The sequence below is a fragment of the Balaenoptera borealis genome, assembly GCF_965194805.1.
Source record: "Balaenoptera borealis genome assembly, chromosome: 4".
NCBI classification, from domain to species: Eukaryota; Metazoa; Chordata; class Mammalia; order Artiodactyla; family Balaenopteridae; genus Balaenoptera; species Balaenoptera borealis.
In genome coordinates, this window is record NC_138861.1 from 149,929,210 (window position 1) to 149,952,833 (window position 23,624).

At 62.7% G+C, this 23,624-nt stretch overlaps 1 protein-coding gene across 3 annotated transcripts in view; it reads right to left on the minus strand.

Moving 5' to 3' along the window:
• Positions 1–23,024, minus strand: part of UVSSA (UV stimulated scaffold protein A) — a 32,363-nt gene extending 9,339 nt beyond the window's left edge. The window contains exons 1-13 of one of the 3 annotated variants that reach the window (XM_082389924.1): positions 22,854–23,024; positions 21,790–21,897; positions 20,313–20,643; positions 19,061–19,181; positions 17,936–18,238; positions 17,048–17,160; positions 16,827–16,955; positions 8,722–8,833; positions 3,472–3,616; positions 3,155–3,220; positions 2,935–3,060; positions 2,030–2,213; positions 1,489–1,600 (exon numbers count right to left, since the gene is read on the minus strand). In XM_082389924.1, the coding sequence (XP_082246050.1) occupies positions 1,489–1,600; positions 2,030–2,213; positions 2,935–3,060; positions 3,155–3,220; positions 3,472–3,616; positions 8,722–8,833; positions 16,827–16,955; positions 17,048–17,160; positions 17,936–18,238; positions 19,061–19,181; positions 20,313–20,643; positions 21,790–21,897; positions 22,854–22,912 (1,909 nt within the window). In that variant the 5' untranslated portion in view covers positions 22,913–23,024. Of the gene's footprint in view, positions 1–1,488; positions 1,601–2,029; positions 2,214–2,934; positions 3,061–3,154; positions 3,221–3,471; positions 3,617–8,721; positions 8,834–16,826; positions 16,956–17,047; positions 17,161–17,935; positions 18,239–19,060; positions 19,182–20,312; positions 20,644–21,789; positions 21,898–22,829 lie in introns of all 3 variants that reach the window. The other 2 variants (XM_082389926.1, XM_082389925.1) reach the window with 2 other exon arrangements.
• Between the last annotated feature and the right edge of the window lie 600 nt (positions 23,025–23,624).

A 23,624-nucleotide genomic window follows, 5' to 3' on the forward strand; every position in this document is an offset into this window, starting at 1 on the left:
GAGCATCTCAGTAAAATGAAGGAGCAATTTAAAAGCCTTTGAAAAAAATCAATAAGAGCCGGGCCGCGGGGCCGTCCTGCGTGCTGACGGGCCCTGGAGCTCCGCGCGCATTGTCACCGAGGTTAGCGCCAGGGAAAAGAAAATTGCCCGGCGTGTGAGGGAGGAGGGGATCGATACTGTAGTTAGTAAAGAGATGCTATTTCACATCTGACTGGCCAGCGCTGGCCCGCGGCCCCGGCCCGATACCTGTTGTTAACAAGTCACCGAGGGCTGCAGAACCTGATACTCTTCAGGGCTGACACAAAAATAGGCACTTAATTTGCTCCCGAGTGTGGGCCACCAGGGAAGGCCTCGCCCGCGGATTAATGGGTCAGGGCCCCTCCCCGCCACCCTCCAGGGCTCCAGGCGCCAACCCTGCGTGTGAGGCCGAAATCTAACATTTGTCTCTCGTGACAAAGGGAAAAACCCTGCTAAAGAGGACACACGGCCCAGCTGAGACCCACACTAGCACCACCCCTACAGACACAGTCGCCTTCTGCCTCGGGGGGCTCTGCGCCGTGGGCCTGGCCTTTCTTTTAAGAAAAGGGGCCCGAGGCGGCACGGCCTCCAGACCCCAGCCCAGATCTGACAAACCACGGGACGTCGACACAGGTCAGGGCTGCCCTGGTGGGCCCCCCCACCCCACCCCCCAAGTGTGCCCGGGTGCTGCCCTGCCAGGGATGCCGCTTCTGCGGGTCACCACCCTGCCCGCTGTTCAGGGGCCTCTGGGGGCCAATCAGCCTCCACCCGCGGCTCGCGCCAGAACACAGCACCGGCTCACACGCCAGGATGAGATGAGCTCCCTGACGGGCGGAGAACAGCGTCTCAGTGGCTTTGGCACGAAAGCCCCTCTGTTTGGCACGAAACAGCCTACAGGCCGGAAAACGGGGGCCCTGAGGAGGTCTCCAAGAGAGCGCCCCAGGCTCAGAGGCTCAGCAAGGATGCTTGGGACCACCGGGCAGGACCCTCACCTTCTGCCCACACACGCGCACACACAGTCCACGTGCACGCAAATCGCACACCACACACGCCACAGCCCTCCTGCCCGGCCCCTCGTGCATGGCTCTGCAAGACAGCAGATGACGGAGGGGGGCAGCTGGCATCCTGGAGGCACCTCGGGGCTCAGCCAGTTAACTTTTCACGCCTCAGTTTTTCCATTTGCTTAAAAACAGGTTTAAGAACCCAGAACCCAAACAAACGATGACAAGCTGGTTTCTGGCCGTGGGTGTGTCCACATCGCCCGTCAGGAGCCGTGTGAAAATGTGGTCAGGCTGGCGCTCAGTGTCCTGCTAGCCCCGAGGACAGTGTGTCCTGGGCACGCTTGTGAGTTATGACTGAGCGGGAGGCAGCAGGCGACCACCCGTGGAAACCACGGGCCACGCTGTACGCTGCCGGGGTCCAGGGTGTCCCCCACGCTGTGGATGCCCTTACCCCGTCCCCCGGACCTACCTCGGCGCCCCGCCGGCCTCTGCAGCCGCTGCTTCTGTTCGCGGGCCCTGTCCTCCGGATGGAGGGGCCGTCCCGTGTCATCTCTTGGGATGATCTTCCCATGGAAAGGGCACTGAGGCAAAGAACGGAGCAATTCTGAGGCGGGAGGGGGTCACTGGCCATCCCTACCTTCACGGCTCTTGGGGACGGCCAGCCCACACCACCCTCTGCCCACACACGCCTCAAAGGAGGGGCCCTTGGGCGCAGCCGTGACAGAGCCAGGCAGCGGAGGGTGATCTGGTGTCAGTCTGGCCAAAGCCCCGCCTGGTGCACAGGGCCGCCTCCGTGGACCCCCGGCCCAGCACAGAGCGCGCTCAGGAGACACATGTGGGCGGGGACGCAAGAACCAGGGCAGAGCAACCCAGCCCTGTGCCCACGTGTCAGACCACCCATCCGGGGGAAGGTCCTGGCACCAGCAGGCTGGAGCCCAGCGCCTCCCTCCGGCCCCATCCTGGCCTGGCCGAGGTGGCCACCCCACTGCCCAGCCCTCCACCCTCCTCACCTTCAGGCGGTCTTGGCGCTCGCAGAGCCGGCCGTCGGGCCGGGGGGCACGGCACCGGTGCTGCACGGGCTCGAATCGCCCCGCAAAGGTGATTTGGCGGCTCCGGAGAGACTCAGAGACAGCGGCGCTCTCTACTTCCGCGTCCACCTCGCGGGGCTTCCAGAAGCGGTGCTCAGAGTCGGACCTGCACACGGACCGGACGCTCAGCGCTGTCACGGGGTGGCCACCACAGCACCCGCAGCAAGGCCGGCCTGGGCGGCTAAGCAGGGGGCACCCCTGGGCCTGTGAGTCCATCCAGGACGAGCAGGGACGCTTAGCACGGCGGGGGCACCGCCAGCCACCCCACCCCGGCGGCCCGCCGCCCTAGCCTGGCCTGGACCCGGGGCAGGGGCTCCCTAACGGAGGTTAACAGAGAACAGATCCGCCCACCCCCCACCCTGTGCCCACTCTGGAGAGAAAGCGTCCAGCGCAGCAACAGGGACGGCTTCCCGGAAACTCTTTGCGGAGCCCCAGGCCCGGCCCGCGGAGATCCGAGTCAGAGGACCAGAGGGTGGTCGTGACGAGGGCCTGGGTGGAGAGCCTGGAGCAGTGGGCTGGGCCGGGCCGGACCCCAGTCCTAGGCAGACAAGCCTTCATGCCGTCTGTCATGACGCCCAACCATCAGGGCAGACATCAGGGGACATCCCCCCAGGGAGTAACAAGGAGGTTCAAAGAAGGTCCACAGGCCTCTGGGCAGGGCTGTATGACCCCGGGCACCGTGCCTATGAGAGCCCGAGAGCTGCGCTTGGTGGGACGCATGAGGGCCTGCATGGCAGAGCTGGGCTCGGCGCCAGCTGTGTGTCCCCTGCGCCCAGGCCGGGGGCAGGCTGGGTGGCCCACAGGACCCGCGGGACGCCCGCACTCACTTGAGGATCTTCCCGGCCATCGGCTCCTCTCGGCCCCAGCAGCACAAGTCCACCCCAAAGGGCACGACAGGCGCCCGGGCCCGCTCTGCCGCCAGCTTCTCGGCCTCCTCTGGACCCAGCGGCACCCTGGAGACAGCAGAGGAGGATTCAGTGACGTGGTGCCGGAAGCCAGCCTCGGCCACCCGCCTCTCCACACCCCCCGGAGCTTCCGGTCACACACCTGGGCTGTGACCTTTGCCACCTCAGACCTGGAACCCAGGGCAGCCGCTGAAGCCCTACGAAAAGGCTGGCCATCCCAAGACCACATGGGGAGCTGGCCTCAGATCTGCGGTCCTCACGCTGGGCCCAGGGGTGTCCTGACGCCTGCCCCCTTGAACCCCAGAACCTTGGCCCGCCCCCATGGCCTGGCCTACACACCAGTGCTGAGGACCCCCGGCCCCTGCAGCCCCCGCCCCAGTACGGACGTTGGCAGGCGCTTGCCCGGCCGGGGGTGCACACGCGGTGCCGCCTGGGCAGGGGCGGGTGTCCGGGCATCACCTGGGGCTCGGGGGCAAGGCTGGGGGCAAGTAGCGCTGGAGCCAATGCAGCTGGGCGGCCGCAGAGGTGGGGTCACAGGCCTCCTCGCTGCTCCCTGTTCTCTTCCTCGCCTGCGAGGCCAGTGTGGCCGGGTCTTTCTTCAGCCCTGCGACAGAGACGTATCTGCTCTTGGCCACCATCCCCAAGACCCCGGACAGACCCCTGGAGGAGGCCGTGTCCCCATCCCACGGTGACGGCACAGCACCTGTGAGGGCGCCGAACCCTCCGTCAGCACAGCACCTGCCCCACCAGCCAGATGAGGCCCCAACGCCAGCATCTCACCGGCAAGGCCACCAGGCCACCTCTGCAGGCCAGGGTCTGTGCCCAGGTCCCCAGGGCAGGGGGAAGGCAGCTTCTCTGACACTACTGGGCCCTACTGGTCCACCTGTGCCAATTCCCGGGCTGTCCCTGACCCCTGCCAGCCCCTCCCAGTTGGGCACCTGGGCCAGGGGCTGCCCAGGAGGCACAGGGCAGGGTGTGGGTTAGGACCTCAGAGGCACTCCATCCCGAGAGCAAGGGCAGTGCCTCCCTCCCCAAACTCTCCTCCAGACAGGGAACCGCTGCCAAGAAAGAGGTGAACAAGAAACAAAATATCTGGAAGATGAGAAAGAAAGAGGAGCTGGAGACCCCCCCCCAGGGCCCCACAGAGAGGGAGCCAGGAAGACAAAGACAGCGGGCAAGCAGAGGAGAGGACGACTCCAGGCCAGGCTGAAGGACAGGACGGCAGCTGCACACCCATGGGCAGCTCTCTCTGGTCAGAGACGTGAAGGGCATTCACACAGGCATCAACCTCCTCATTACTGGACCCCAGAAAGAGGAAAGATAACTGGAGTGGATGAAATAAAGAGCCCAACCTTCCTGGAATCAGAGGAAGACCGAGGGGCTCACTGAGTGTCAGGAAGGAGACAGAAGGAAGAACGTGCAAGTCACTTACAAGGATGTTCAGGAACGCGAGAGATGAACAGAAAGGTCTGAGAAGCTTTCCTTCGGAAGCCATAAGCATCCCACAGACACCAGTGTCTTTAAAACAACAGTGAGTGTAAGGTCTGGGAAACAACAATCAAACTCGGAATTTTATACCCAGCTACGCTAGGTTTCAACATGCAGGTGAAGGACACAGCCTCACCTGGAGGTTCAGGAGGGTTTGCGGGATACGGGGAGTAAAGGCCAAGAAATGACTTGGTAAGATTCACTCCCGCCTCTCCCGAAACCCGAGTACCCACAACCATCAGAAGTAAGTTGGTACCTGGACGACCCAATGTGCCGGGCTGGGGGGCCTGAGCGAGCAGGAGCCAGCATTGTCCCCCATCCTGTGCAGGATGTGGGCACAGGGACGTGCTGGGAGGTGCATGGCGAGGGGAAGCGTGAGTGCAACTCTCCCGAGCAAGCGTCACCATCAGAAGCAAAAATACTCATCGTTTCATTTATACTGGACGAACACTTTCAAAACCAGCAGAAAAAAAGTTTACCCAGCAAATAAAAGGTAGGGAAAAGAAAAAAACAAAACAGTAGCAACAATAGCAAACCAAAGAGGAAGGCTGGCAAACAGATGTGCAGCAAACTGGCAACCCCAGCTGAGAACACAGTAGTAACTCAATGGATTCAAGTCAACGAAAAGACACGCTGATGAAATTAAAAACAATCAGCAATTTACCACTTTGGCAAGAACCACTTAAAACAAAAGGTTAACAGAGACTAAAAATAAAAGAAAATAAAAATGAAAAGACACTCGCTGTGCCAACGGGAACTAGAAGGAAGCTGAGCCGATGTCACCACAAGAAAAACTGGGTTCTACATCAAAAAGCTGCATAAGAAGAGTGTGTGAAGGTGTCACGGATGTGAATGGCTCTGCCTCATGAGCGCCCTGGGAGTTCCGGCCAGACCCCGGCCAGTGGGGGTGGACGAAGGGTCAGGGAGGTCGTGGCTTCTACGACAGACACCCTGGGGCCTCACGTCTAAGAAGTCCTTCCCAGGACACGTGGAAAACTGACAAGACAGCCAGGCAGGCAGCTCCAGGGGCCAAAAAGCCGCCACGGGAGCAGAGCAGCACCAACACCGACACAAAGCACTGCCCGTGACGCCATGAGCCTGGCCTTCCTGATGGCGCATCTCCATCCCTCCGTCCACGTGCACGGACTCGAGAACATCCCCCGCTTAGAGAGAGAAACCAGAAGGGAAATGACACAGCACTGAGAGCTGGACGCCAGGGGAAGTGCTTCCTGGGGGAGGAAGGGGAAGCGGGAGGGGGTGGGAGGGGAGAAAGGCGACCAGGACGGGTTGGGAAGGCTGGCTCCGGCCGCCATCAGCTCCGGGCTCTCCGCGGCAGGGCGGGCAGACCTCGCGGCCAAGTCCTCCCGGTGTCTGCACGTGGCCTGCCCGCGTGCACGGCCCGCGTGCTGTCTGGTGCTTCTGTAGATGACGGCAGGGGAGTCGCTGCGACAGAGGCCTCGTCCTGCCCACAAATCCGAAACCGTTTACCCCAGGCCCTTCACCAAAACGCCTGCCCTGCCTGCTCCAGACGCCCTCCAAGTTTGCGCATGGCCCTGAGAGTACGGGGTCCACCCCTGCTTCTCAGGTGCCCGTGGCTGAGAGTGGAGGACATGGCGCAGGGCACTTGGCGTGGCAGGGTCCACCTTGGTCAGCCGGCAGCACCCTGAGCTCTGAGGCCTGGGTGCTCTCGGAGGCCGGCAGGGAGCCGGCCCGGTCACAAAGCCTTCCAGACGCCCCCACGCGGCATGCCGACAATGCAGCGGTCCCAGCTGGCGCAGACCCCGACACGGGCGCGCGCACACACGGGGAGGCGGGACTGGCAAGTGGCCGCTGTGGCACTCACGTAGGTGGCTACAATCGCAACCCGAAGATCGATACGAGAATTCCTAAGAGTTACAAGCATGAAATATATTTTCCATTGATTTGTTGTTTTAAACCATTAAAAAGATGGGTGAGCATGTTGAAGCAGGGTAAACACTCAGAGCACTAAAAAAACACTACCGTTCTCACACTGCTATAGAAATTCAATCTCCCTAACACACCTGCAAGGTAAAAGTCCGAAAAGCAGACGTGTCCCCCGGCCCCGGGTGCTGTGCTTTCGGGGAGAACACTGAGTCCGGGGAGACCAGAGGTCGCAGGTCACGGCGAACCCCGCCAGCCCCACCCACCCGCGTGGGGCGTCTGCCTCAAACACAGATCTCAGCTCAAATGTGCTCTCTCGGCGGCTCTGAGGAAGAGTCATGAGAGCGCCCAAAGCCCCTGGGCTGGTTTAAACTGACCAAGTGGCACCTCCGTGTCTGCAGCGCTAAAGCAGATGGGGCGGGCGGGATCGATGGCAGGAAATGGAGGGGCGGGGGCTCCGCGTGGAGTTCGGCTGCGAGCCTGACACTATTGATTTTACCTAGTTCAGCTGGCCTTGTAATTAAAATGTAAATTTGAGAAAGAGATTACGTCCTGACAGAAATGGTAGGATTAACGGGAAGATAAAAGCCCCTCAGTGAAAATTCAGAGAAAGAAATGAGAAAGAAAACGGGCACCCGTCTCCTCAGCTGTGGATTTAGACCGAATCTACTGCAGAGTCACCTGAGTTTAATTGAAAAACCAGTGACGGACCATCGACTACAGTTATGAACTGGCGCGCCCAGCACTTCCTGCAGTGGCCCCGCGGCCCCGAGCTCTGCACTCCAGACCAGGGCCCAGACCCCTCCAGGGAACGGGGGGACGGCACCCACCCCCCACTGCCGCAGGACAGACCCGGAGCTCAGCAGGTCCTGTCGTGCGAGGGCTCCCAGGCTGCCCGGCCCACGAACCACCAGGGGATGGCTCAGCTCCGCTCTGTCACACCTGGGGCCCCGCTGCGAAGACAAGCGGCGGGTCGGCGACAGCTGGAGGTGGTCACCCACAGTGGTGCCTGGCGACCTGGGAGCCTCCCGGCGGGGCTGCAGCTCCCTCGAGGCGGGGCGGCCAGGGGAGACCCGGGAGGGCAGTCATGGCACCCCAGGGCCTCCAGCACCCCTAGCAGCCTCACGGGTGTGGGACGAGGCCTCGTGGGGGGCAGGCCAGGCACCTGGAGGACGAGGCAGAACAGAGGGCACGGGGAGTGGCCCCGTGGTCAGAGGAGCCCCACTGCTGGGACGGCGTGGTGGGCGCAGCCGGGACCGAGGGCGGGGCGGGGGCCGGGAGGGCAGGAGGCGGGTCACGTGGCGCAGACGGCAGGACCCAAACACTGGAGGGCCGTGAAGCTGGTGTGGTAACTTGGTGTGACACGCCTAACGGGTCATGTCCTCACACTCCAACTGCCTGAGCGTCTAAACTAACAAATTCACATCTCATCTCACACACTCCGATTCAAATCAACTTGTCCACTTCGCCACAAACCCACACGCGATCTTGGTTTTATTAGCTTCCTTTGGACAAGAGATGCCTCCTGTGCAGTCGAGGCTTTTGGAGATTTTTTGGAAAAGAAAAGAATGCTACACGGGAAAGACAGGTCACGGGTAGCACGCCTTCTCAAGGTGTGTCACTGCTCCTGGGCCAGACGTCAGGCAGCGACTCCATCAACGGGAAGGAGGACACCGCCTGACCTGTGACTCCCCTGAGAAACGGAGACTGGGCAGCAGGGGAGCCCAGAGAACGTGGGGTGGTTGCCCCCCACCCACCGAGGCAGTGGCCTCCCCCCGACTCCCTCCCAGCCCAAAGGGCCCTACCGACGCGGGAACCACACCGCGTGCCCCCAACACCCTCCCCCAAGCCCAGGAGGCGCTCTCTGCTCTGAGGGTGCCCTTCCAACCCTGGACTCGCTCCCAACGGCTGAGACTTCTGTGACCCCAAGCAGGGCTGCCCCTCACCGTGGTGGGGCCTGAAGCTGCAGGGCGGGGGGCTCAGCGTGGGCCTGTGGGGTGGGTCGGGGGCCTCCGTGTGTGGACAGCCTGGCTGCACCCAGAGGAAGTGGCAGCAGGGCCTGCCCACCAAGGGGACAGCGGGAACCCAGGGCGGGGCCCAGGCCAGTGAGCGCCCCGATCAGGAAATGAGAATCACATGGTTTTCAATGAAAGCGGCTCCGCAGGGTCGACGGGCGGGGACGCAGTGAACCGCAGGACCAGGCGGCACAGACTCGGGGTGCCTGCCACGGCCAGCTCCCTGCTTGGCGGGCCCCAGGCCGGACGTGAGGTCTGCCCCGAAGGGCAGCGTCCTGCGCGGGACCTCCGCCCAGCCACTCACCACACTCAGGCTGCAGGTGCTCAGAGATGCAGGCCTCATAGCCCTCCTTCTCCGGGACCTCCACAAAGTCCTCGTCGTCCTCGTCCTCGTCCCTGTCTCCCGTGGCTGCCGCCTGTGGACACACCCCCAGACCTGTGAGTGGACACCGCAGGCGGAGACCCGGACAACCCCAGTCCTGCTTCTGGGGACTTTCTCCAGGTTGGGGTTTAGTGTCGACCGTGACGGCCGTGTTTGAGGTCCGCTCCCGTCCCTAAATAGCCACACGAGCCACATGCGCTCCTCCACCGGCCGGCCCTCTGAGATGCACGGACGGGCACTGCTTCGGCCCACAGAGCCCCCACGAGTGGCAGGTCTCACCCGCACAGGCAGGGCCTGGATGACGGCCCTGATCCAGCTCCAGCCAGGCCAAAGCACCTCGTCCTGCCCCGGGCTGGCTCCCCACCTGGGCATCCAGTGGTGCCGGTGTGACCACAGCACTTCTGGAATACTCTACCCTCAAAACGGCTTGTTAAAAAACCACCGAAGAGGAAGCTTCCTCTGGACAAGGCCAACCTCCCCGGCTGCTCTGCGAGGCAGGGTCACTGTGCTGTGCCTGGAGCCCCCCCACCCCTCAAGCCCAGGGACCCAAGAACCACCCAGGGCGTTCTGTTCAAGATCCGTCCCCTCCGCCTCTGCCCCCACCCCCTCCTGGGTAGTGCCCAGCTGGGTAGGAGCGGCAGGGACCCTGAGCACGGAGGGCTCATCTCGTGGGGACCAGAGGGCCCTCCAAAAAGCAGGATGACCGACGGCCTCGCACACGTGCCAATGTGCTGGGGCCACGTGCAGCATGAATGAGGTGTCGGCAGCCCATGCTGCTCAGACCCGGAGGCGCAGCCCCCCCCGAGGCCAGAGTAGCCTCCTGCTCCCCTTCTCCCTCACCCATCCTCAACGACCCCCCGCACTCCAGGACAGGGCGTGGGGCCTGTCCTTCTTGAGAGGGTCACGGCAGGAAGGCGCCCAGAAGCCCGGCCCCGCTGCCAGCGCCATCCTGAAACACTTGGGGGCGTTGCCTGCCTCCAGCCTCTCAGGCCCACCCGAAGGAAACGTCCAGAGAGGCAGCCCGCTGTCGGGGTGATAGCAACCAATGGTTGTATCCATCAGACTTGCCCCCCCCTCCAGAGCCCATCTCGACAGCAACGCCTCAGGGGCACACAGGCACGCCAGAAGAAGGACGGAGGGCCCGGCCCGCCGACCCCCAGGGCAGGAGGCCAGCCGGGGCGCGGCTGCCCTTGGCACTGCCAGGACCGGGACGCCCCACGCCCTGCGGACCCGGAATCCAGGGAGGAGCTGCCCGCGAGGCCTGATCAGATGCAAATGCACTGAGCTTGGCACAACCCGCAGCGTGCGTCTGGGAAGCACGGAGACATTAATCATCGGAAACTGTAATTTTTGTTATCGGTCTAACACTGATCAAAAGGGAAGCCTGTCTCCGCCGCTGACCTGTGAAACGTCCCAATTACACTCTTTGGAAATGACAGGGGCACTTAACTCCGGAGCTGAGCAAATGACGACGATCAATCACGTTTGAATAACAATGAGCCGCGGACCTGAAAATTATTTTTGTATAGAACCTACCCAGGAATTTATGAAAGGTGGAAAGCAGCCCAGGGTTTTAGGGCATCACGGTCCCGGCTAGTGCCGTGCGTATCAAACACTAAACAGAATTTATGGGGTTTAATTTTCTAAACGGCAGATGCGGACCGGGCGCTACAATGCATAACACACAGTGCCAGACTTTAAACATGGGCTCATTTTCCGAAAATATTATGCTTATTGCTCACACCCTTGAATTTCACCTGGGACTTTTATTACATTTTCCTTTCCTAAAAAATATTCAGCTGCTTAGCCAACTATTAGGAATTATACCTTCTTTCTCCCCAACTAAAGTTGTTTATCCCCGTGATTAAACACGAAGCCCTGGCTCCCCCTGTTCTTAAATTCTCACTGATGAGGCCATGAGGCCGTACGGCACCCAGGAAGACCGTCTGGCCCTCAAGAGCTGCCTCCTTAGGGCCCCCGGCCAGGTCCTCGGGCACAGCTTTGCCATGAGCGGCCCCGGGGCCCTCGTACGAGAGCTACCTTGGCCATCGCTGCCACGCTCGCGTCCTAAACCCCTCAGCAGCTGGGGTGACCCTCAAACCACAGCCCTGCAGAAGGAAGCAAGGGCTTCGCTGCTGACACTGACCTCAAGCTTGAATGAACCCATTCTCGAGTTCTAGTTCACACGGGCTGGGCTGGGCTCTGATGTCCTGGGCACACAGCAGGACCTTCTGCGTCCAGCTCTGGGCACACTACCCACACGGGAGAACAGCAGTGAAGATGTCCCGAGGCACAATCCCTGCGGACGGAACACCTGGGGCCAAGGGCCTGTTCAGAGGAAGCAAACCCCCTGCCCTCAGGCTGGACAGTCCTCTCCAGGCCTCCGAAAAGCACATGGCTGGGGACACCGAGGCCCAAGAGAAAGCATCCACCTGTGCTCAAGGGGCCAGCCCAGGGGTCCCAGGCAGTCGCGGTGGCAACCTCCCCTCAAGGTTAAAGGTCACAGATCAGGTCCGACGCCACACTGGGTGCGGGTAGAGGCACTACGGGCAGAGCAGGGGTGAGGACAGGCCCAAGGATCCTAGGAGGAGGTCACACCCTAGGGAGGAATCGGTTGAGGGTGGGTGGCCTTCAAAACGGGGCCAGACTCGCCAGTGGTTCTCGAGCCATTCACTGGGAGCTGAGCTTCCCAATCAGGAAGAAAGACCACCAGACATGCTTGAGAAAGCAGCCCGCCCTCGTCTGGGGGCCAGGAGGCCATGCCAGGCCGCCCCCGGGGGTGCGCCCACCCTCCCTAACAGGTCAAGTCCCAGGGTCTCGGAGGCCCGGGCAGGCGGTCCGAGCCCTGCGGTCAACAGTCTGGGTGAGGGCTAGGCCCCAAACTGAACCCTCCCAAGGCCGCAGGGAGGTGTGGAGGATGCCCCGGGCTTTCCTCTGGTTTCACACAAATTGATTCTCGCCCACAGTTAAAAGGATTTAGAAAAATGAGGCTCTGCGATCATAATTAAACAAGCAATAAAAACAGCTAAGATATACAACGTAATCCGTTTACAGAAGTAGGGCAGCGGGTTGCTAATTACTTGAGAAGGATGGGAAGAGCCACCTCCCAGGTCTGCCCGCCCAAGGCATGCCCGAGATACAGCTGGACCATTAAATAAATTTTGTGCGATCTAATTAACTCGGGGCACCATCTCCATTACTTTTCACCCAAGAAATCACTTTTGTTCAGTTTCATATGTGTGTGTTTCCCTTTTTTTAAAAAAAAAATGATGTAAGGCCTCGTCAGACAAGTGAGCTCCAAGCTGCATTTGTCTCTGCGGCTTGATGGCAACGCATTTAAAACCCCATTCTATCTTATAAACTAAAAATTAAACGTGCTCAGCTGTGATGGTCGTCATCACATCTGCTATTTATATGCTAATGCCCTCCCTGGACGCGGTGCAAATTGCCCAGCCAGGCCAATATCTCACGCGCATCTCCACTGCCGGGACGCAGCTCAGAGGGCAGAGGACGCGCGGTGACCACCACGGGCCCGCGGACAGGAGGCGGACGGAGCGTGCAGCGTGTGCTCACCTCCTGCACGGGGGCCTGAGGGCCACCAGTCAGACCGACTGTCCCCTCCTCACCCCCTCCCACGCGGCCGAGCCCTGGGAGCTGCTCTGGCACCTCGGCCAGCCTGCCGGGGGTGCGCAAGGAGGCCACCAAACGCCTGGACATCCACCTCCAAGCCGAGGCCAGGTGGCCTGAGCCTGTTCCGCGTGCAGATGGGCAGCGCCCTCCTCCCGGGAGCCCCGACGCAGCCCCGATGCTCGCTCTCCTCCCTCAGCGCGCCCTCCTAGCAGGAGCGAGGCGCTGGCTACGCCGCCTCGGCCTTGGCGAGAAGACCCATGCGGCTCCCCCTAGACTCAGTCTTCCCATCTGTCAGAGGACGGTGAAAATGGCATCGACCTCATAGGGCTGATTTTGGAATTAACGGGACCACCCGTGAAAAGTGTTTGGAAGAGAGCGGCCACCCTGGAGGGCGCTGGGGAGGAGGGGCTGCAGGGCTGGGAGGGCCCAGGGGCTGCGGGGGAGACGGCTGACCCCGCCCCCCAGCAGCTAACACGCTCCCGGTCCTCGCGAATGTGCGCAGCCCCCGCCCCCGGCTCCAGCCCTCACGCAGCAGCCTTCAGCGCCAGCGCGCTGGTGATGGAGAGGGCGCGTCTCCAGGAAGGCTGTTTACTGGCCCTGCCGAACACAAGGTCCTGACTGCCCTGACTGCCCTGACTACCGGCTGATTCAGTTCCCCTGCTTCCCTGGGGCGCCGACGCGGTCAACAATTCTCTCCCCTTGTTCCCTGCTCTTTCCCTTTCACCTGCAGGAAGCCAGCACGCAGCTCCGGCAGCAGAGAAACGCCTCCAGCGCACAGCACAGCCGTGACAGCAGCCTGGCCTTGGCCCGCACACCCGCCTGGGCGAACAACGGGAAGAAAACCTCACCCAGAGTTAAGAGAGCGATCTCCACTTCTGCGATGAGACGGGGTGTTTCTGACTTAAAACCCTGTGGCTGCCACCTCAGACCACCAACAGGTGAGAACGAGAGCATCCGCGCGGGCATTCCAGCCGTGGAAGCGAGGAACCCGACAACTGAGAAGACACCCACAGTCCACAGCTTAAACAGACTGATGCTTGGAATTATTTTTTTCTGACTTACTGGTTGGAGGAAGATTAATATTTTGTTAATTACACAATACAAAGTTAAGTGGCGATCGTAGCTACATAGTTAAACAGCAGGCAATTTAAAAGTTTTCAAAGGATTTTTATCAGTTTAACGGATGTAGCAGCCATGGACTATGAGACCTCTCCTCTAGCAGCAGGACTGGAAACTAAATCTACCAAACGACGCTCCATATCGATCTACTTGAGATTTATCCCCGGCCCGCTTCCACAAGGAACAGGGACAGACACTCTATAAAACAAACGGTTACGCGTATTTAAGCTGGCTTAAGTATTCTTTAAAGACAGAACATCTACATCAAAAGGAAAACAATACGGCAACACACAGACTGAAACAGGAAATCTGAAAAAAAGGCCCTTGGCCTGGCTGCAGTCAGGCTGCCCAGGAGAAGCCCCTGCACGACCCACACCTGCCACGGTCGGAGCCATCGTCTAAGCTTCAGCACGACCTTCACATCAGCTTCGGTCTCTTCCACGTTTGTTAAAATTCTCAAATATTTAACCACACGCTCCCAGCTCGGCTCACGCTAAGTGGGGAAACACCAGGCAAAGGATTTAAGCTCCAGACATTTTACGTGAAAACGAGCGAGCGAGAAACACCGGTCCGTAACCCTAACCACCACTGGGCCGCCTGGAGCGGGCGCAGATGTGCAGAGACCGCAGCCGTGTCTATTCTGGGAAGCAGGCTGCCCGAGCGAGCGGGGCGCTGCCACTCAGCGGCCAAGCCCCAATCACTCCATCAACAGGCCCGCCGCCGCTGCTAGTGAACCAGCGAGCACGCTCTCCAAGGACTCAGGGCCTTTGGAATCAACTCCTGGAGGAGCCTGACCGGGCAGCGCCACTCCCACACCCGACCACGCGCCCACCCCGACAGACCCCGGCCACCCCAGCTCGTGCCCTCAGCTGCCGCCCTGCACGGAGTGCACTCTGACCTGACCGTGTCGTCACGTGCCTCCCGGGCTCTGGGGCTGCCCGGCCACAGTCAAGGATGCGTTGATGCTCAAGCTGGAACCAGACCCAGTGGGCCGCTCAGGGCTCGCTCCCAGCAGCTGGCCTCACCTAGTGGCCCTCAAGGGAGCCGTGTCAAGACATCCGGAAGGGGGCTTCCCTGGTGGCGCAGTGGTTGAGAATCTGCCTGCTAACGCAGGGGACACGGGTTCGAGCCCTGGTCTGGGAAGATCCCACATGCCGCAGAGCAACTAGGCCCGTGAGCCACAGCTACTGAGCCTGCGCGTCTGGAGCCTGTGCTCCGCAACAAGAGAGGCCACGATAGTGAGAGGCCCACGCACCGCGATGAAGAGTGGCCCCCACCTGCCACAACTAGAGAAAGCCCTCGCACAGAAACGAAGACCCAACACAGCCAAAAATAAATTAATTAATTAATTAAAAAAAAAAAAAAAAAGACATCCGGAAGGTTCTGCTACCAGTTCTGGGCTCCGAGTCTTGCCGGCCTGGGCAGTGCAGGCTGGCCCCAGACCCGGAGGGACCAGACTGTGCTGCCCGCTCTCTCCTTGAGGCTCTCCCCCAAAGCCCGGGCTGCTCCAGGATGCCGGCTGCTCGGAAAAGGGGGGAGCTGCCCCAGCCCCGCCAGACACAGCGAGGGAAAGGCGGCCTACGAGCAAGACAGGCCGGTCTCAGGTGCCCGTGAAGGGGACACACGGTGCCAACCCCTGATCCCCACACCCCTCACTGCTCTCGGCCCGGCCTTCCACCCTGACACCACGCCGCGAGTCCGCTGAGGCTCAGAAACACGCCCCCCCCCCCACCACCCCCGACCTGAGAGGATGCATGGACCAGACCAATTCCTCCCCCGGGCCCAGAAAGCACCCTTTCTCACTGTGAAACAAGTATCTCGATCAAAATTCACAGAACTTATTTCCTGTTCAGTTATGCACCGAGCAAAGCCCTACCGGCCACGGAAGCAGGGCCAGGCCCCCAGCTGACGACCAGGCCTCGTGCCCGCGTGTCTCGGGAGAAGGTCAAGATCGCCCTCTGCCGGTCCCCGGGGGCTGCACACCCGCAAAGAGGAGGGCAGAGGACGGCCCTTGGCTCGGAAACTCTCAGAAACTCTCGCAGGGCCCATCCCCGCGGGCCCCTGGGGGCAAGGACGAGGCACCAAGGCCCAGGGTGCTGGCCACTCTCCCCTCTAAGTCTGAGGGGCTTCAAACTTGACCTTCTCCTCAGCAAAGAACAGCGCTCTCCCAACCCCAGGGCTTCCTCAGGAACCGGGAGAGGGACCTGCCCCTGCCCCCGCCCTCCTCCCCCTTCAGGTGCCACAGCTCAACCCTGTGGGGTTCGGGCTCTGGGTGTCCCTGGGGCACAGTGCACTCTGCTGCCTGTTTTCTCGTTGATTCCAACCAGAGGCTTCTCGGCTCTGATCGCTGACAACGTCCAGCTGTGGCTGTCACCTCCCCCCACACACACCCTCCAGCCGTAGCGGCTCCCCACCCTCCCACGGTCCCCTGGGACACCCTCGGAGGACCCAGCTCTCTCGGTCCCTTTCAGGCAAGAAGGTCCAGCTCCTGGTGCGAGCCCACGGGAGGGGGCCTGGACGCCACCACCTCTGAGGCTTGGGGTCACCGCACGGGGGCCTGGTGTCCGGGAGCAGGTGGCTTTACCCCTGCCCAGTCCCCAGGGCCCCTGGACCAGGGCCACACGCCTGCCCCCGCCCCACAAGCCTTGCTGCAGACACAGCCATCAAAGATCAGCTCCCCGCCCCCGAACGACGTGGCACCTGGGAGGCGGCGCCGTATGCCCAGCAGATGGCGGGCCTTGAGCACCCTCCCAAAACCGGGCACCAGTCCCCACGTCCACCCCACTTGGCCGCCCTAGGCTGAGACACTGCTCTGTGTGTAAGAGACATCCTGGTTTTCCGTGTCCTGCAGCCACCCTCGGCCCCAGCGCACAGACAGGAGAAACGCCTGAGGCTGGAAGTTGCTACCGAGTTCACGGGAAGGGGCCTACTAGGTGCTCGGACCAGGCGGCAGCCTAGCTCAGCGAGGCCGCCTCCCACACATCCTTGCCTGGGCCCTGGGAGCCCTCTCCCCAACTACAGCCTTCCGCCCGCTGCCCAGCCCACCTCCCTCGCCCTTCTGCCAAGACCCGGTCCCAGTCCCTCCACGTGTGGCGGGGGCCTGGCTGTGGCCTCTGGTGCTCAGTCCAGGGCTCCCGCTCGGGGAAGTCGGTTCCCAGGGAGGAAGAGGAGGAACAACGCTGGGGCCCCAGGGACGCCTGCTTGCTTAGGAGGCCGAGCTGCTATCAGAGGAAGGTCCCCTGGCTGTCCTCACGGGCAGACGGGCCGGCGGCACTCACCTCTCTCCTGCAGCCCTCCTCGGGCATGACATCCAGCTCCCGAGATCGCCGCAGGGCAGTTTCCAGCTCGGCCTTCAGGTCGATGGCACCCTCCAAGTGCCCGCCATGTGTCCCTGCGCGGGTGAACAGCTGCGAGGACGGGGAATCACTCAGCAGGTCGGGCACCCTCCCTCCCTCCCCCGGGGTCGCCCTGGCACCCTCTGCCCACACGCCGGGCCCACCTGGACCCAGGAGCACACGGCTGGCAGGAACCTGTTCTGGATGAGCCTGAGCGTGTCCTGAGCCACGTGGATGACGACCAGGTTGTCCTCATCCTCGTGCACCTTCAGGCTGTCTGCAGCAAGCACACGGGTCATCAGAGGGACCACCGTCCGGGCAGGTCACCGGGCACCCGACGGGCCACCCGCACTGCCACCCACCCTGCTCCAGCCATGCATCACCCGGGACTCCAAACCTGACTCCCTAAGGAGACTCACTGCCTTGTGATCTCGACCACGATGGATTTAGGCTGACCCCAAGGCCTCCCTCCACGCCAGGCGGTCGGGAGACCCCTCCCCGCACTACTCTCGGGGTGGAGGCCGCACCCACCCCTGGGGCCCAGGGTCCTCCCTCTGAGCTCTGCCACGCCCGCAAGCCTCAGCCGGGCACCCCAACCTCCAGCACGCCCTGCCTCCATGGCCCCGGCCAGAGGGCATCGGTTCCTTGGGGCTTGCAGGGCTCTTCCTGCAGCCCGGATGTCCTCCAGCCCCGCCCGAGGGGCCCGGGCCACATGGGGTCGGACGGGGGGTCAGTGCCCCTGCCCCACCGGTGGCTGGAAAGCAGGAGCCACGTGGGGCCCGCCTGTCACCACCTGTGTCGTCACAAACGTGGTGACAAGCTGTTTCTCAATGACTTCTTTCTCCCAGCCACCGTCTGACCCCTCCCCAGGGGCGCCCCATCACTGGCGCGTCAGGCCCACCCTCGCTGCCGGGCCTGTGTGTCGCAATGAGGGCCGCGGGGCGGGGGCCACAGGACCCACGAGCCTGAGTCACCCCTGACCCCACAGCTCGAGAAGCCCAAGCTCTGGGAAGCGCCCGGGGCCGTGGCCAGGGCGTGGGCGCAGCGCGTACCTGAGGAGAGCTCCACCTCGAGCGTGTACTCGCGGGAGCCCAGCCCGTGGTGCCGCACAAACCCTTCCGGGTCGCTGTCCTCGTCCTTGTCCTCCGAGGGCGGCCCCTCCGCACCCGCGGCTCCCGGGCGGCGGGCGCAGATGGCCAGGGTCTTGCTGCAGCAGGGCTGCTCCTCGTCCCTGCCACCCTCCTCGGCCATGGCGGGCAAGGCAGCCCCCGGGGTCGGGTCAAGGTCAAAGGGCACCAGCAGTCGGAAGCAGCTCTCCAGCTCCATGAGGCAGCTCCGGATCTCCCCGGACATTTCTGGGAGGACGAGACGGGGCTCACTGAGTCCCATCAGGACTTGGCCGTCGAGGGTGGGGATGCAACCAGCCGCCAGCCCCGCCCCCCACTTCCTCCACAGGGGCAGGCAGGCGCCCTGCTCCAGAGACCACCCGGCCGGTGGCAAGACCATCCTTCAGGACGTCCTGGGTACCACCCTCAGTCCTGACTCATGCTGAGATGGCGCCCAGCAGCGTCTACGGACACCCAGCAAGAGCCTCCGTGGGCAGTACTTCCGGAAGACAGCAGCCAGCCGAGGGGGCACACCGCCACCGTCCCGCTCTGGCCGCCCCCCACCCTCCCGGCATCTCCCCCGGGCCGACCACCTCTCCCTGCTCTGCGGCTGTCCTGAGGCCAGGCCAGGCATCTTCCCCAGGTGCTCCTACCCCAGCTGCCCTTCATGGGAAGGGCTGGCCAATGGTGGGGATCTGGGGAGGAGGCCGGCAAGACCACGGCTGGGGGGTGGGGGAGCATCAGACGGAAGGGGTGCGCAGACCACTGCGGGGTGCCCGTCTCCAGCACGGCCGCCGGGGCCAAGGGGGAGGCGTGGATGGCCTGCACGGTGCCTCCTGCTGCCCGGCCTCCAGAGGGGAGGGCTGCGGTCTGTGGCTAAGTGCCTCCTCCAGCCCTCAACCTGAACCAGCCCCACCCAGCCAGCCTGCCCACTTGCCTCCCCCACCCCCCCGCCCCCCGTCAGGGACCAGACCCCGGGACGGGAGAACGGAGAGCTGGGCGGAGACCCGAGCTCTGCCTGGGAAGGTGCAGCAGGTGGGTGCGGGGGCACCCCCGGTCCCCACAGCTCACCTTCCATCTCCCGCACGGCCTGCTCAGACCTCTCCTTGTAGATTCTGTCCAAGCGCTTCTGTTTCTCCTCTGCTCGCTTTCTCTCCGCCAGAGTCCTAGCGTCCACATCTTGGAAATCTACCTGAGAAATTGAGGTAAAGATCAGATCTGACCATCATGAACCCAAGTAAAACAAGAATCAAAAATGGGTCTAAGGGAGCTTCCCTGGTGGTGCAGTGGTTAAGAATCCACCTGCCAATACAAGGCACACGGGTTCGAGCCCTGGTCTGGGAGGATCCCACATGCCGCAGAGTAACTAAGCCCGCGCGCCACAACTACTGAGCCTGTGCTCTAGAGCTCGTGAGGCCACAACTGCTGAGCCCACGTGCTACAACTACTGAAACCTGCAAGCCTACAGCCCGTGCTCCACAGCAAGAGAAGCCACCGCGCTGAGAAGCCCGCGCACCGCAACCAAGAGTAGCCCCCACTCGCCGCAACTAGAGAAAACCTCACGCGCAGCAACCAAGACCCAACGCAGCCAAAAATAAATAAATAAAATAACTGAATTTAAAAAAAAACAACAACAAAAACTGGTGTAAGGGAAGACACAGCCGTGCCAGCTACAGCCATGATCTCTACGGGTCTCAAGTTCACACGCACTGCTTTAACACACACAGCGACACGCTCAGCTGCGATGTTTAACCCCCAGAAAGAACACAGCCAACGGCATCTCCTAGTAAAATAAGACATAAAAGACTTCCAGCCCCACACGTGCTGCAGGCAGGCAGGCAACAAGCTCGCTCCAATTAGTGGGAAAGAAGGCTGCTGGCTGGACCGAGGGGCTTGAGAACAACGCTCGAGTGGACCCCTAGGGAGCGGCAGGAAAGGCGACAGCCACAGGCCGGGAGCACGGGCACGTGGGGGAGGCTGGCACTACCGCTACTGGTAGGTACCATCCACCCGGGCCGGCCAGAGCCTGTGGCAGCCCAGGCAGCAACTCACAGTGAAAGCGGGGGACAGCCCGAGCGCAGAGGCCAGCACAGAAAAGGGCTGCGTCTGAGCAGCTGAATCTTCCCTCCTCCTTCTTTTTCATCTTTCCTAGAAACCAAGTCCAAAGGCTCAGCACCACCTACACGCGGGGACGAGCTGAGGCTCTTCCCCCAAAGCTGCTCCTCCTGTCTTGGGAGCCCCTGAGGCCCGCCCCCTTCAGTACCCCCGGGGGCCAGGCAGGTCTCCCCGCGGGGAGGGGCAGTGCAGCTTGGGGCCTGCCCACCTGTTTGTTGTGCGTTAAGAAGTGGAAGCCCAGGGCCAGCTTCTTATAGGCTGTACCATACTTCTCGTTCCAGCCGCGGACGGCCCGGGTGGCGGCCCGCCTCAGCTTCTGTGCCACCTCCCTGGGGGGCGGCAGGGGCCGCTCGTGGTCGGTGCCCAGTGTGAGCTCCAGGAACTCCTGGAAGTTGGAAACGACTAGCATCCTGAAGTGGTGAGACCTGGCGAAGAGCTGATCCAGGACCTGGAAAGCGGAGAGGCGGACCTCGGCGTGCTCCTGGCTCAGCTGGGCCATCAGCAGGTGGTAGGTGTGACCAAGCTGCTCCTCTGAAGACCTGGGGACACAGCCATCCTCATCAGGCGCCTGACGCACCCACAGGTGGCAGGGACGCGGGCCCTCCCACAGCCCTCTGCCCTTCCTCCAGGGCAAAGTGGACAAACTACCGCCCGCCGGCCAAACCCAGCCCCTGCCTATTTCTGCATAGCCCACAAATCAAGAACAGTTTTTCCTTTTTTTGGTTAAGACAAGTCAAAAGAGTAACCCCTCCTGACGTGTGAGATTCAGCGTGGGTGCCCAGTTTTACTGGGACCCAGCCAGGCCCATTCATTCATTCAGCGGCTGACCGCCCCTCCACAGCCCAGTGCCCACAGCAGACCTGACCGCCTGCGGAGCCGGAAGGACTCCCCGCCCGGCCGGCCCGCGGGTAGAGGTCTGCCGGCCCTGCACTCGCGTAGCAGAGACCCCACCCCAAGGGGAGACCACACGTCCCAGCACCCCCAGAAAGCTCTGTGGGCCTCTGGGAGCCGCCCTGGCGGGGCTGGCACACACCCCGACCCCTCGTTGCTCCTCTTCCCGGCTATCCCTGCCCCTGAACACACCCTGCTGTTTGGGGGGATTCTGGGGTGTGCAGCGAAACCTGATCTGAGCCACTACTTTTTATCAAAACGTAAATCACTAACACAATCACTTAGGTTCTCCTGTTTTGCAAACACAGAATGAGAATGATCAGTAAATCTACTTGGCTTATGTTTCCAGCATCTGAGAGGCCCTCGGCAGTGGAAGAAAAGAAGAGGTGGTGTTGAAAAACAGGTCCTGCAGAGCCCACCTGCTATGATCTCTAACCTCCCACCCATCAAACGTTCCAACAGTAACTAATCCATAAGTCACACACGTGTGCTCAAGCACACACACACACACACACACACACACACGGGAGTGAACAGACACCAACCACAGCCCTGCTGGGTTCTCCCCATGCCACACACCCCCACCTGGGACCCCCACCCAGAACACGACCAGGCGCTGCAGGGCCCTGGGGAGACGTCCCGGGCGTGTCCCTTTGCTGGTTCTTTCCTGGCAGAGGGTCGATCGTGGGGACAGGCAGGGGAGGGCGGACCCCGGGGGAGCCCCACGATCTCCCAGGGCTGTCACGGGCTTGCTGAGGCAGCCGTCACCTAAAACGTGAACGCTTACGACGTACTTGCAAATTTTCTTCAGCTCCTTCATTTTCTTGGGGTTCACTTGGGGCTCTCCTGAAGTCGTGAGCTCTTCCACCAACTCTGAAAGTTTCTGGTCCATATGTACAAACCTGGAACGCAGACACGCTAAATGACCACCCAGTACTTCAGGGCTCTGGGTTCCATCAGCAAACGTGTGCTGGTCTCCACCGTGTGCCGGGCATCGGGGTGTGGGCGCAAGGCTGGGTCCTCGCCCCCTGGCCTCTGGGAGGTGACCCCCGACGCCAAAATACAATTCAAGGTGACGTTCCGAGTCAGCCCAACAAGACCTTTTCGGTGGAAACGAGGAAAGGAGCAACTACAGCACGTGAGCTCTGGAGCTCTACGGTCCGACCCCACCAGCGCGGCAGAGGCTGCAGCCCCGGCTGCTCTCCGCCTCTGGCCACGCACTGCGCTAAGGCAAGGATCCAAACAGTCTAAGTTGCACTTAGTTAAATTAGCTTTCCCACAGGACCGCCGCCGCCTCTCTTCCTTCGCCAACACGACTATCCATCCAAAGGCCACAAGGCGGCCTCTACACCCGGAGCGAACTGCTGCGACTCGATCTGCGCGCGGGGAGCCGCCCGGAGGCCGGGGCGCCCGCGCAGCACTTGCGCAGGAAGGAAGGGGCCGGGGTCGCCCTGAGCCTGGGGCGCCGAGGACGCCTGGCTGGCTGCAGGGCTCGGCTTCACCAGTGGAACGAAAGGCCGGGAAGGTGGGCGCAGCCTCTCCCGGCGCGCCCGCCAACAGTAACGTTTATCGTCGGCGACCCTCGGCGGCCGGGGCGGGAGCCGCTCTCCCGAGCACACGCCAGCACCCGGCTGCCCACAGCCCTGTCTGGGCCGACCCCGCCCCCGTCCTGAAGTCCGGGGAGCGGCCGGACTGAGGAGGGGCGTCCGGTGAGGGGTGCGGTAGGGGCATCACGGGGGGGACGCAGGGGGCGTCCCCCAGAGAGGGCTCGCCCTCCGGCCCCCCGCCCCCGCCCCGTCGCCCCTACCCGGCGGCGCAGGACCACTGTACCTACCGCGCGACCGGCCGCTCGCCTCACCTCACCCTTCCGGCGAAGGGCCCGCCCCCTGTCACATGCAACCAGATCGCGACAGTCATTGGCTCGCCCTGGCCCGGGCGGCGCGGGGGCGAAGGTCGGCCAGGCCAAGATAGCGTCTCCACCGCGACGCGGCTGCTCTCAAGTTAGCCCGCCCCTTCCGGAGGAGGCCCCGCCCGCCTCCTGTCACGCGCCCCCGAGCTCGGCAAGCAATGGCTCGCCCTGACCCCCGAGGCGCGGACGTGGGGTCAGGGCCGAGGTCTGCGCGGTGACGCAGGCGCGCTCCCGGCAGGGGCGGGGCGGCCAGGGAGGGCAACGCGCGAGAAAAAGGAGGCGGGCGGGCGCAGCAAGTTCTTAAAGGAGCCGCGTGCGCGGGGGACGGGGCGGGGCCGGGCTGAGGGGCGCGAGCTCGGCGTTCACGGCGTCGCCGCCGGGAGGACTGCGGTCCCCCGGCCCGGCCCCGCCCCTGCGACGGGACTCCCGAGTGGGCGCCGTTGCGCGTTTCTCCGGGAGCTCCGGAGACCCTTCCCCAGGCGCCGCTCGGAGGGCCCGGAAGGGGGCGCGGGCTCCCCGGGGCCGGGGGCCTCGGCAGATGACCCCCCAACCCTCCCCGAGGAGTGGCGCCCCCGCTGTCGGCACGGGCCTCGCCTGGGCGGCTACACTTCCCGGGTCCGATGGCAGCGCTGGGAGCCGTGTCCGGGGGACCCTCCCCGGGAAACCCTCCCTGGTTCGTCTCCCGCCCGCTCGGTGGCCGAACGTCCCGGAGGCGGGGAC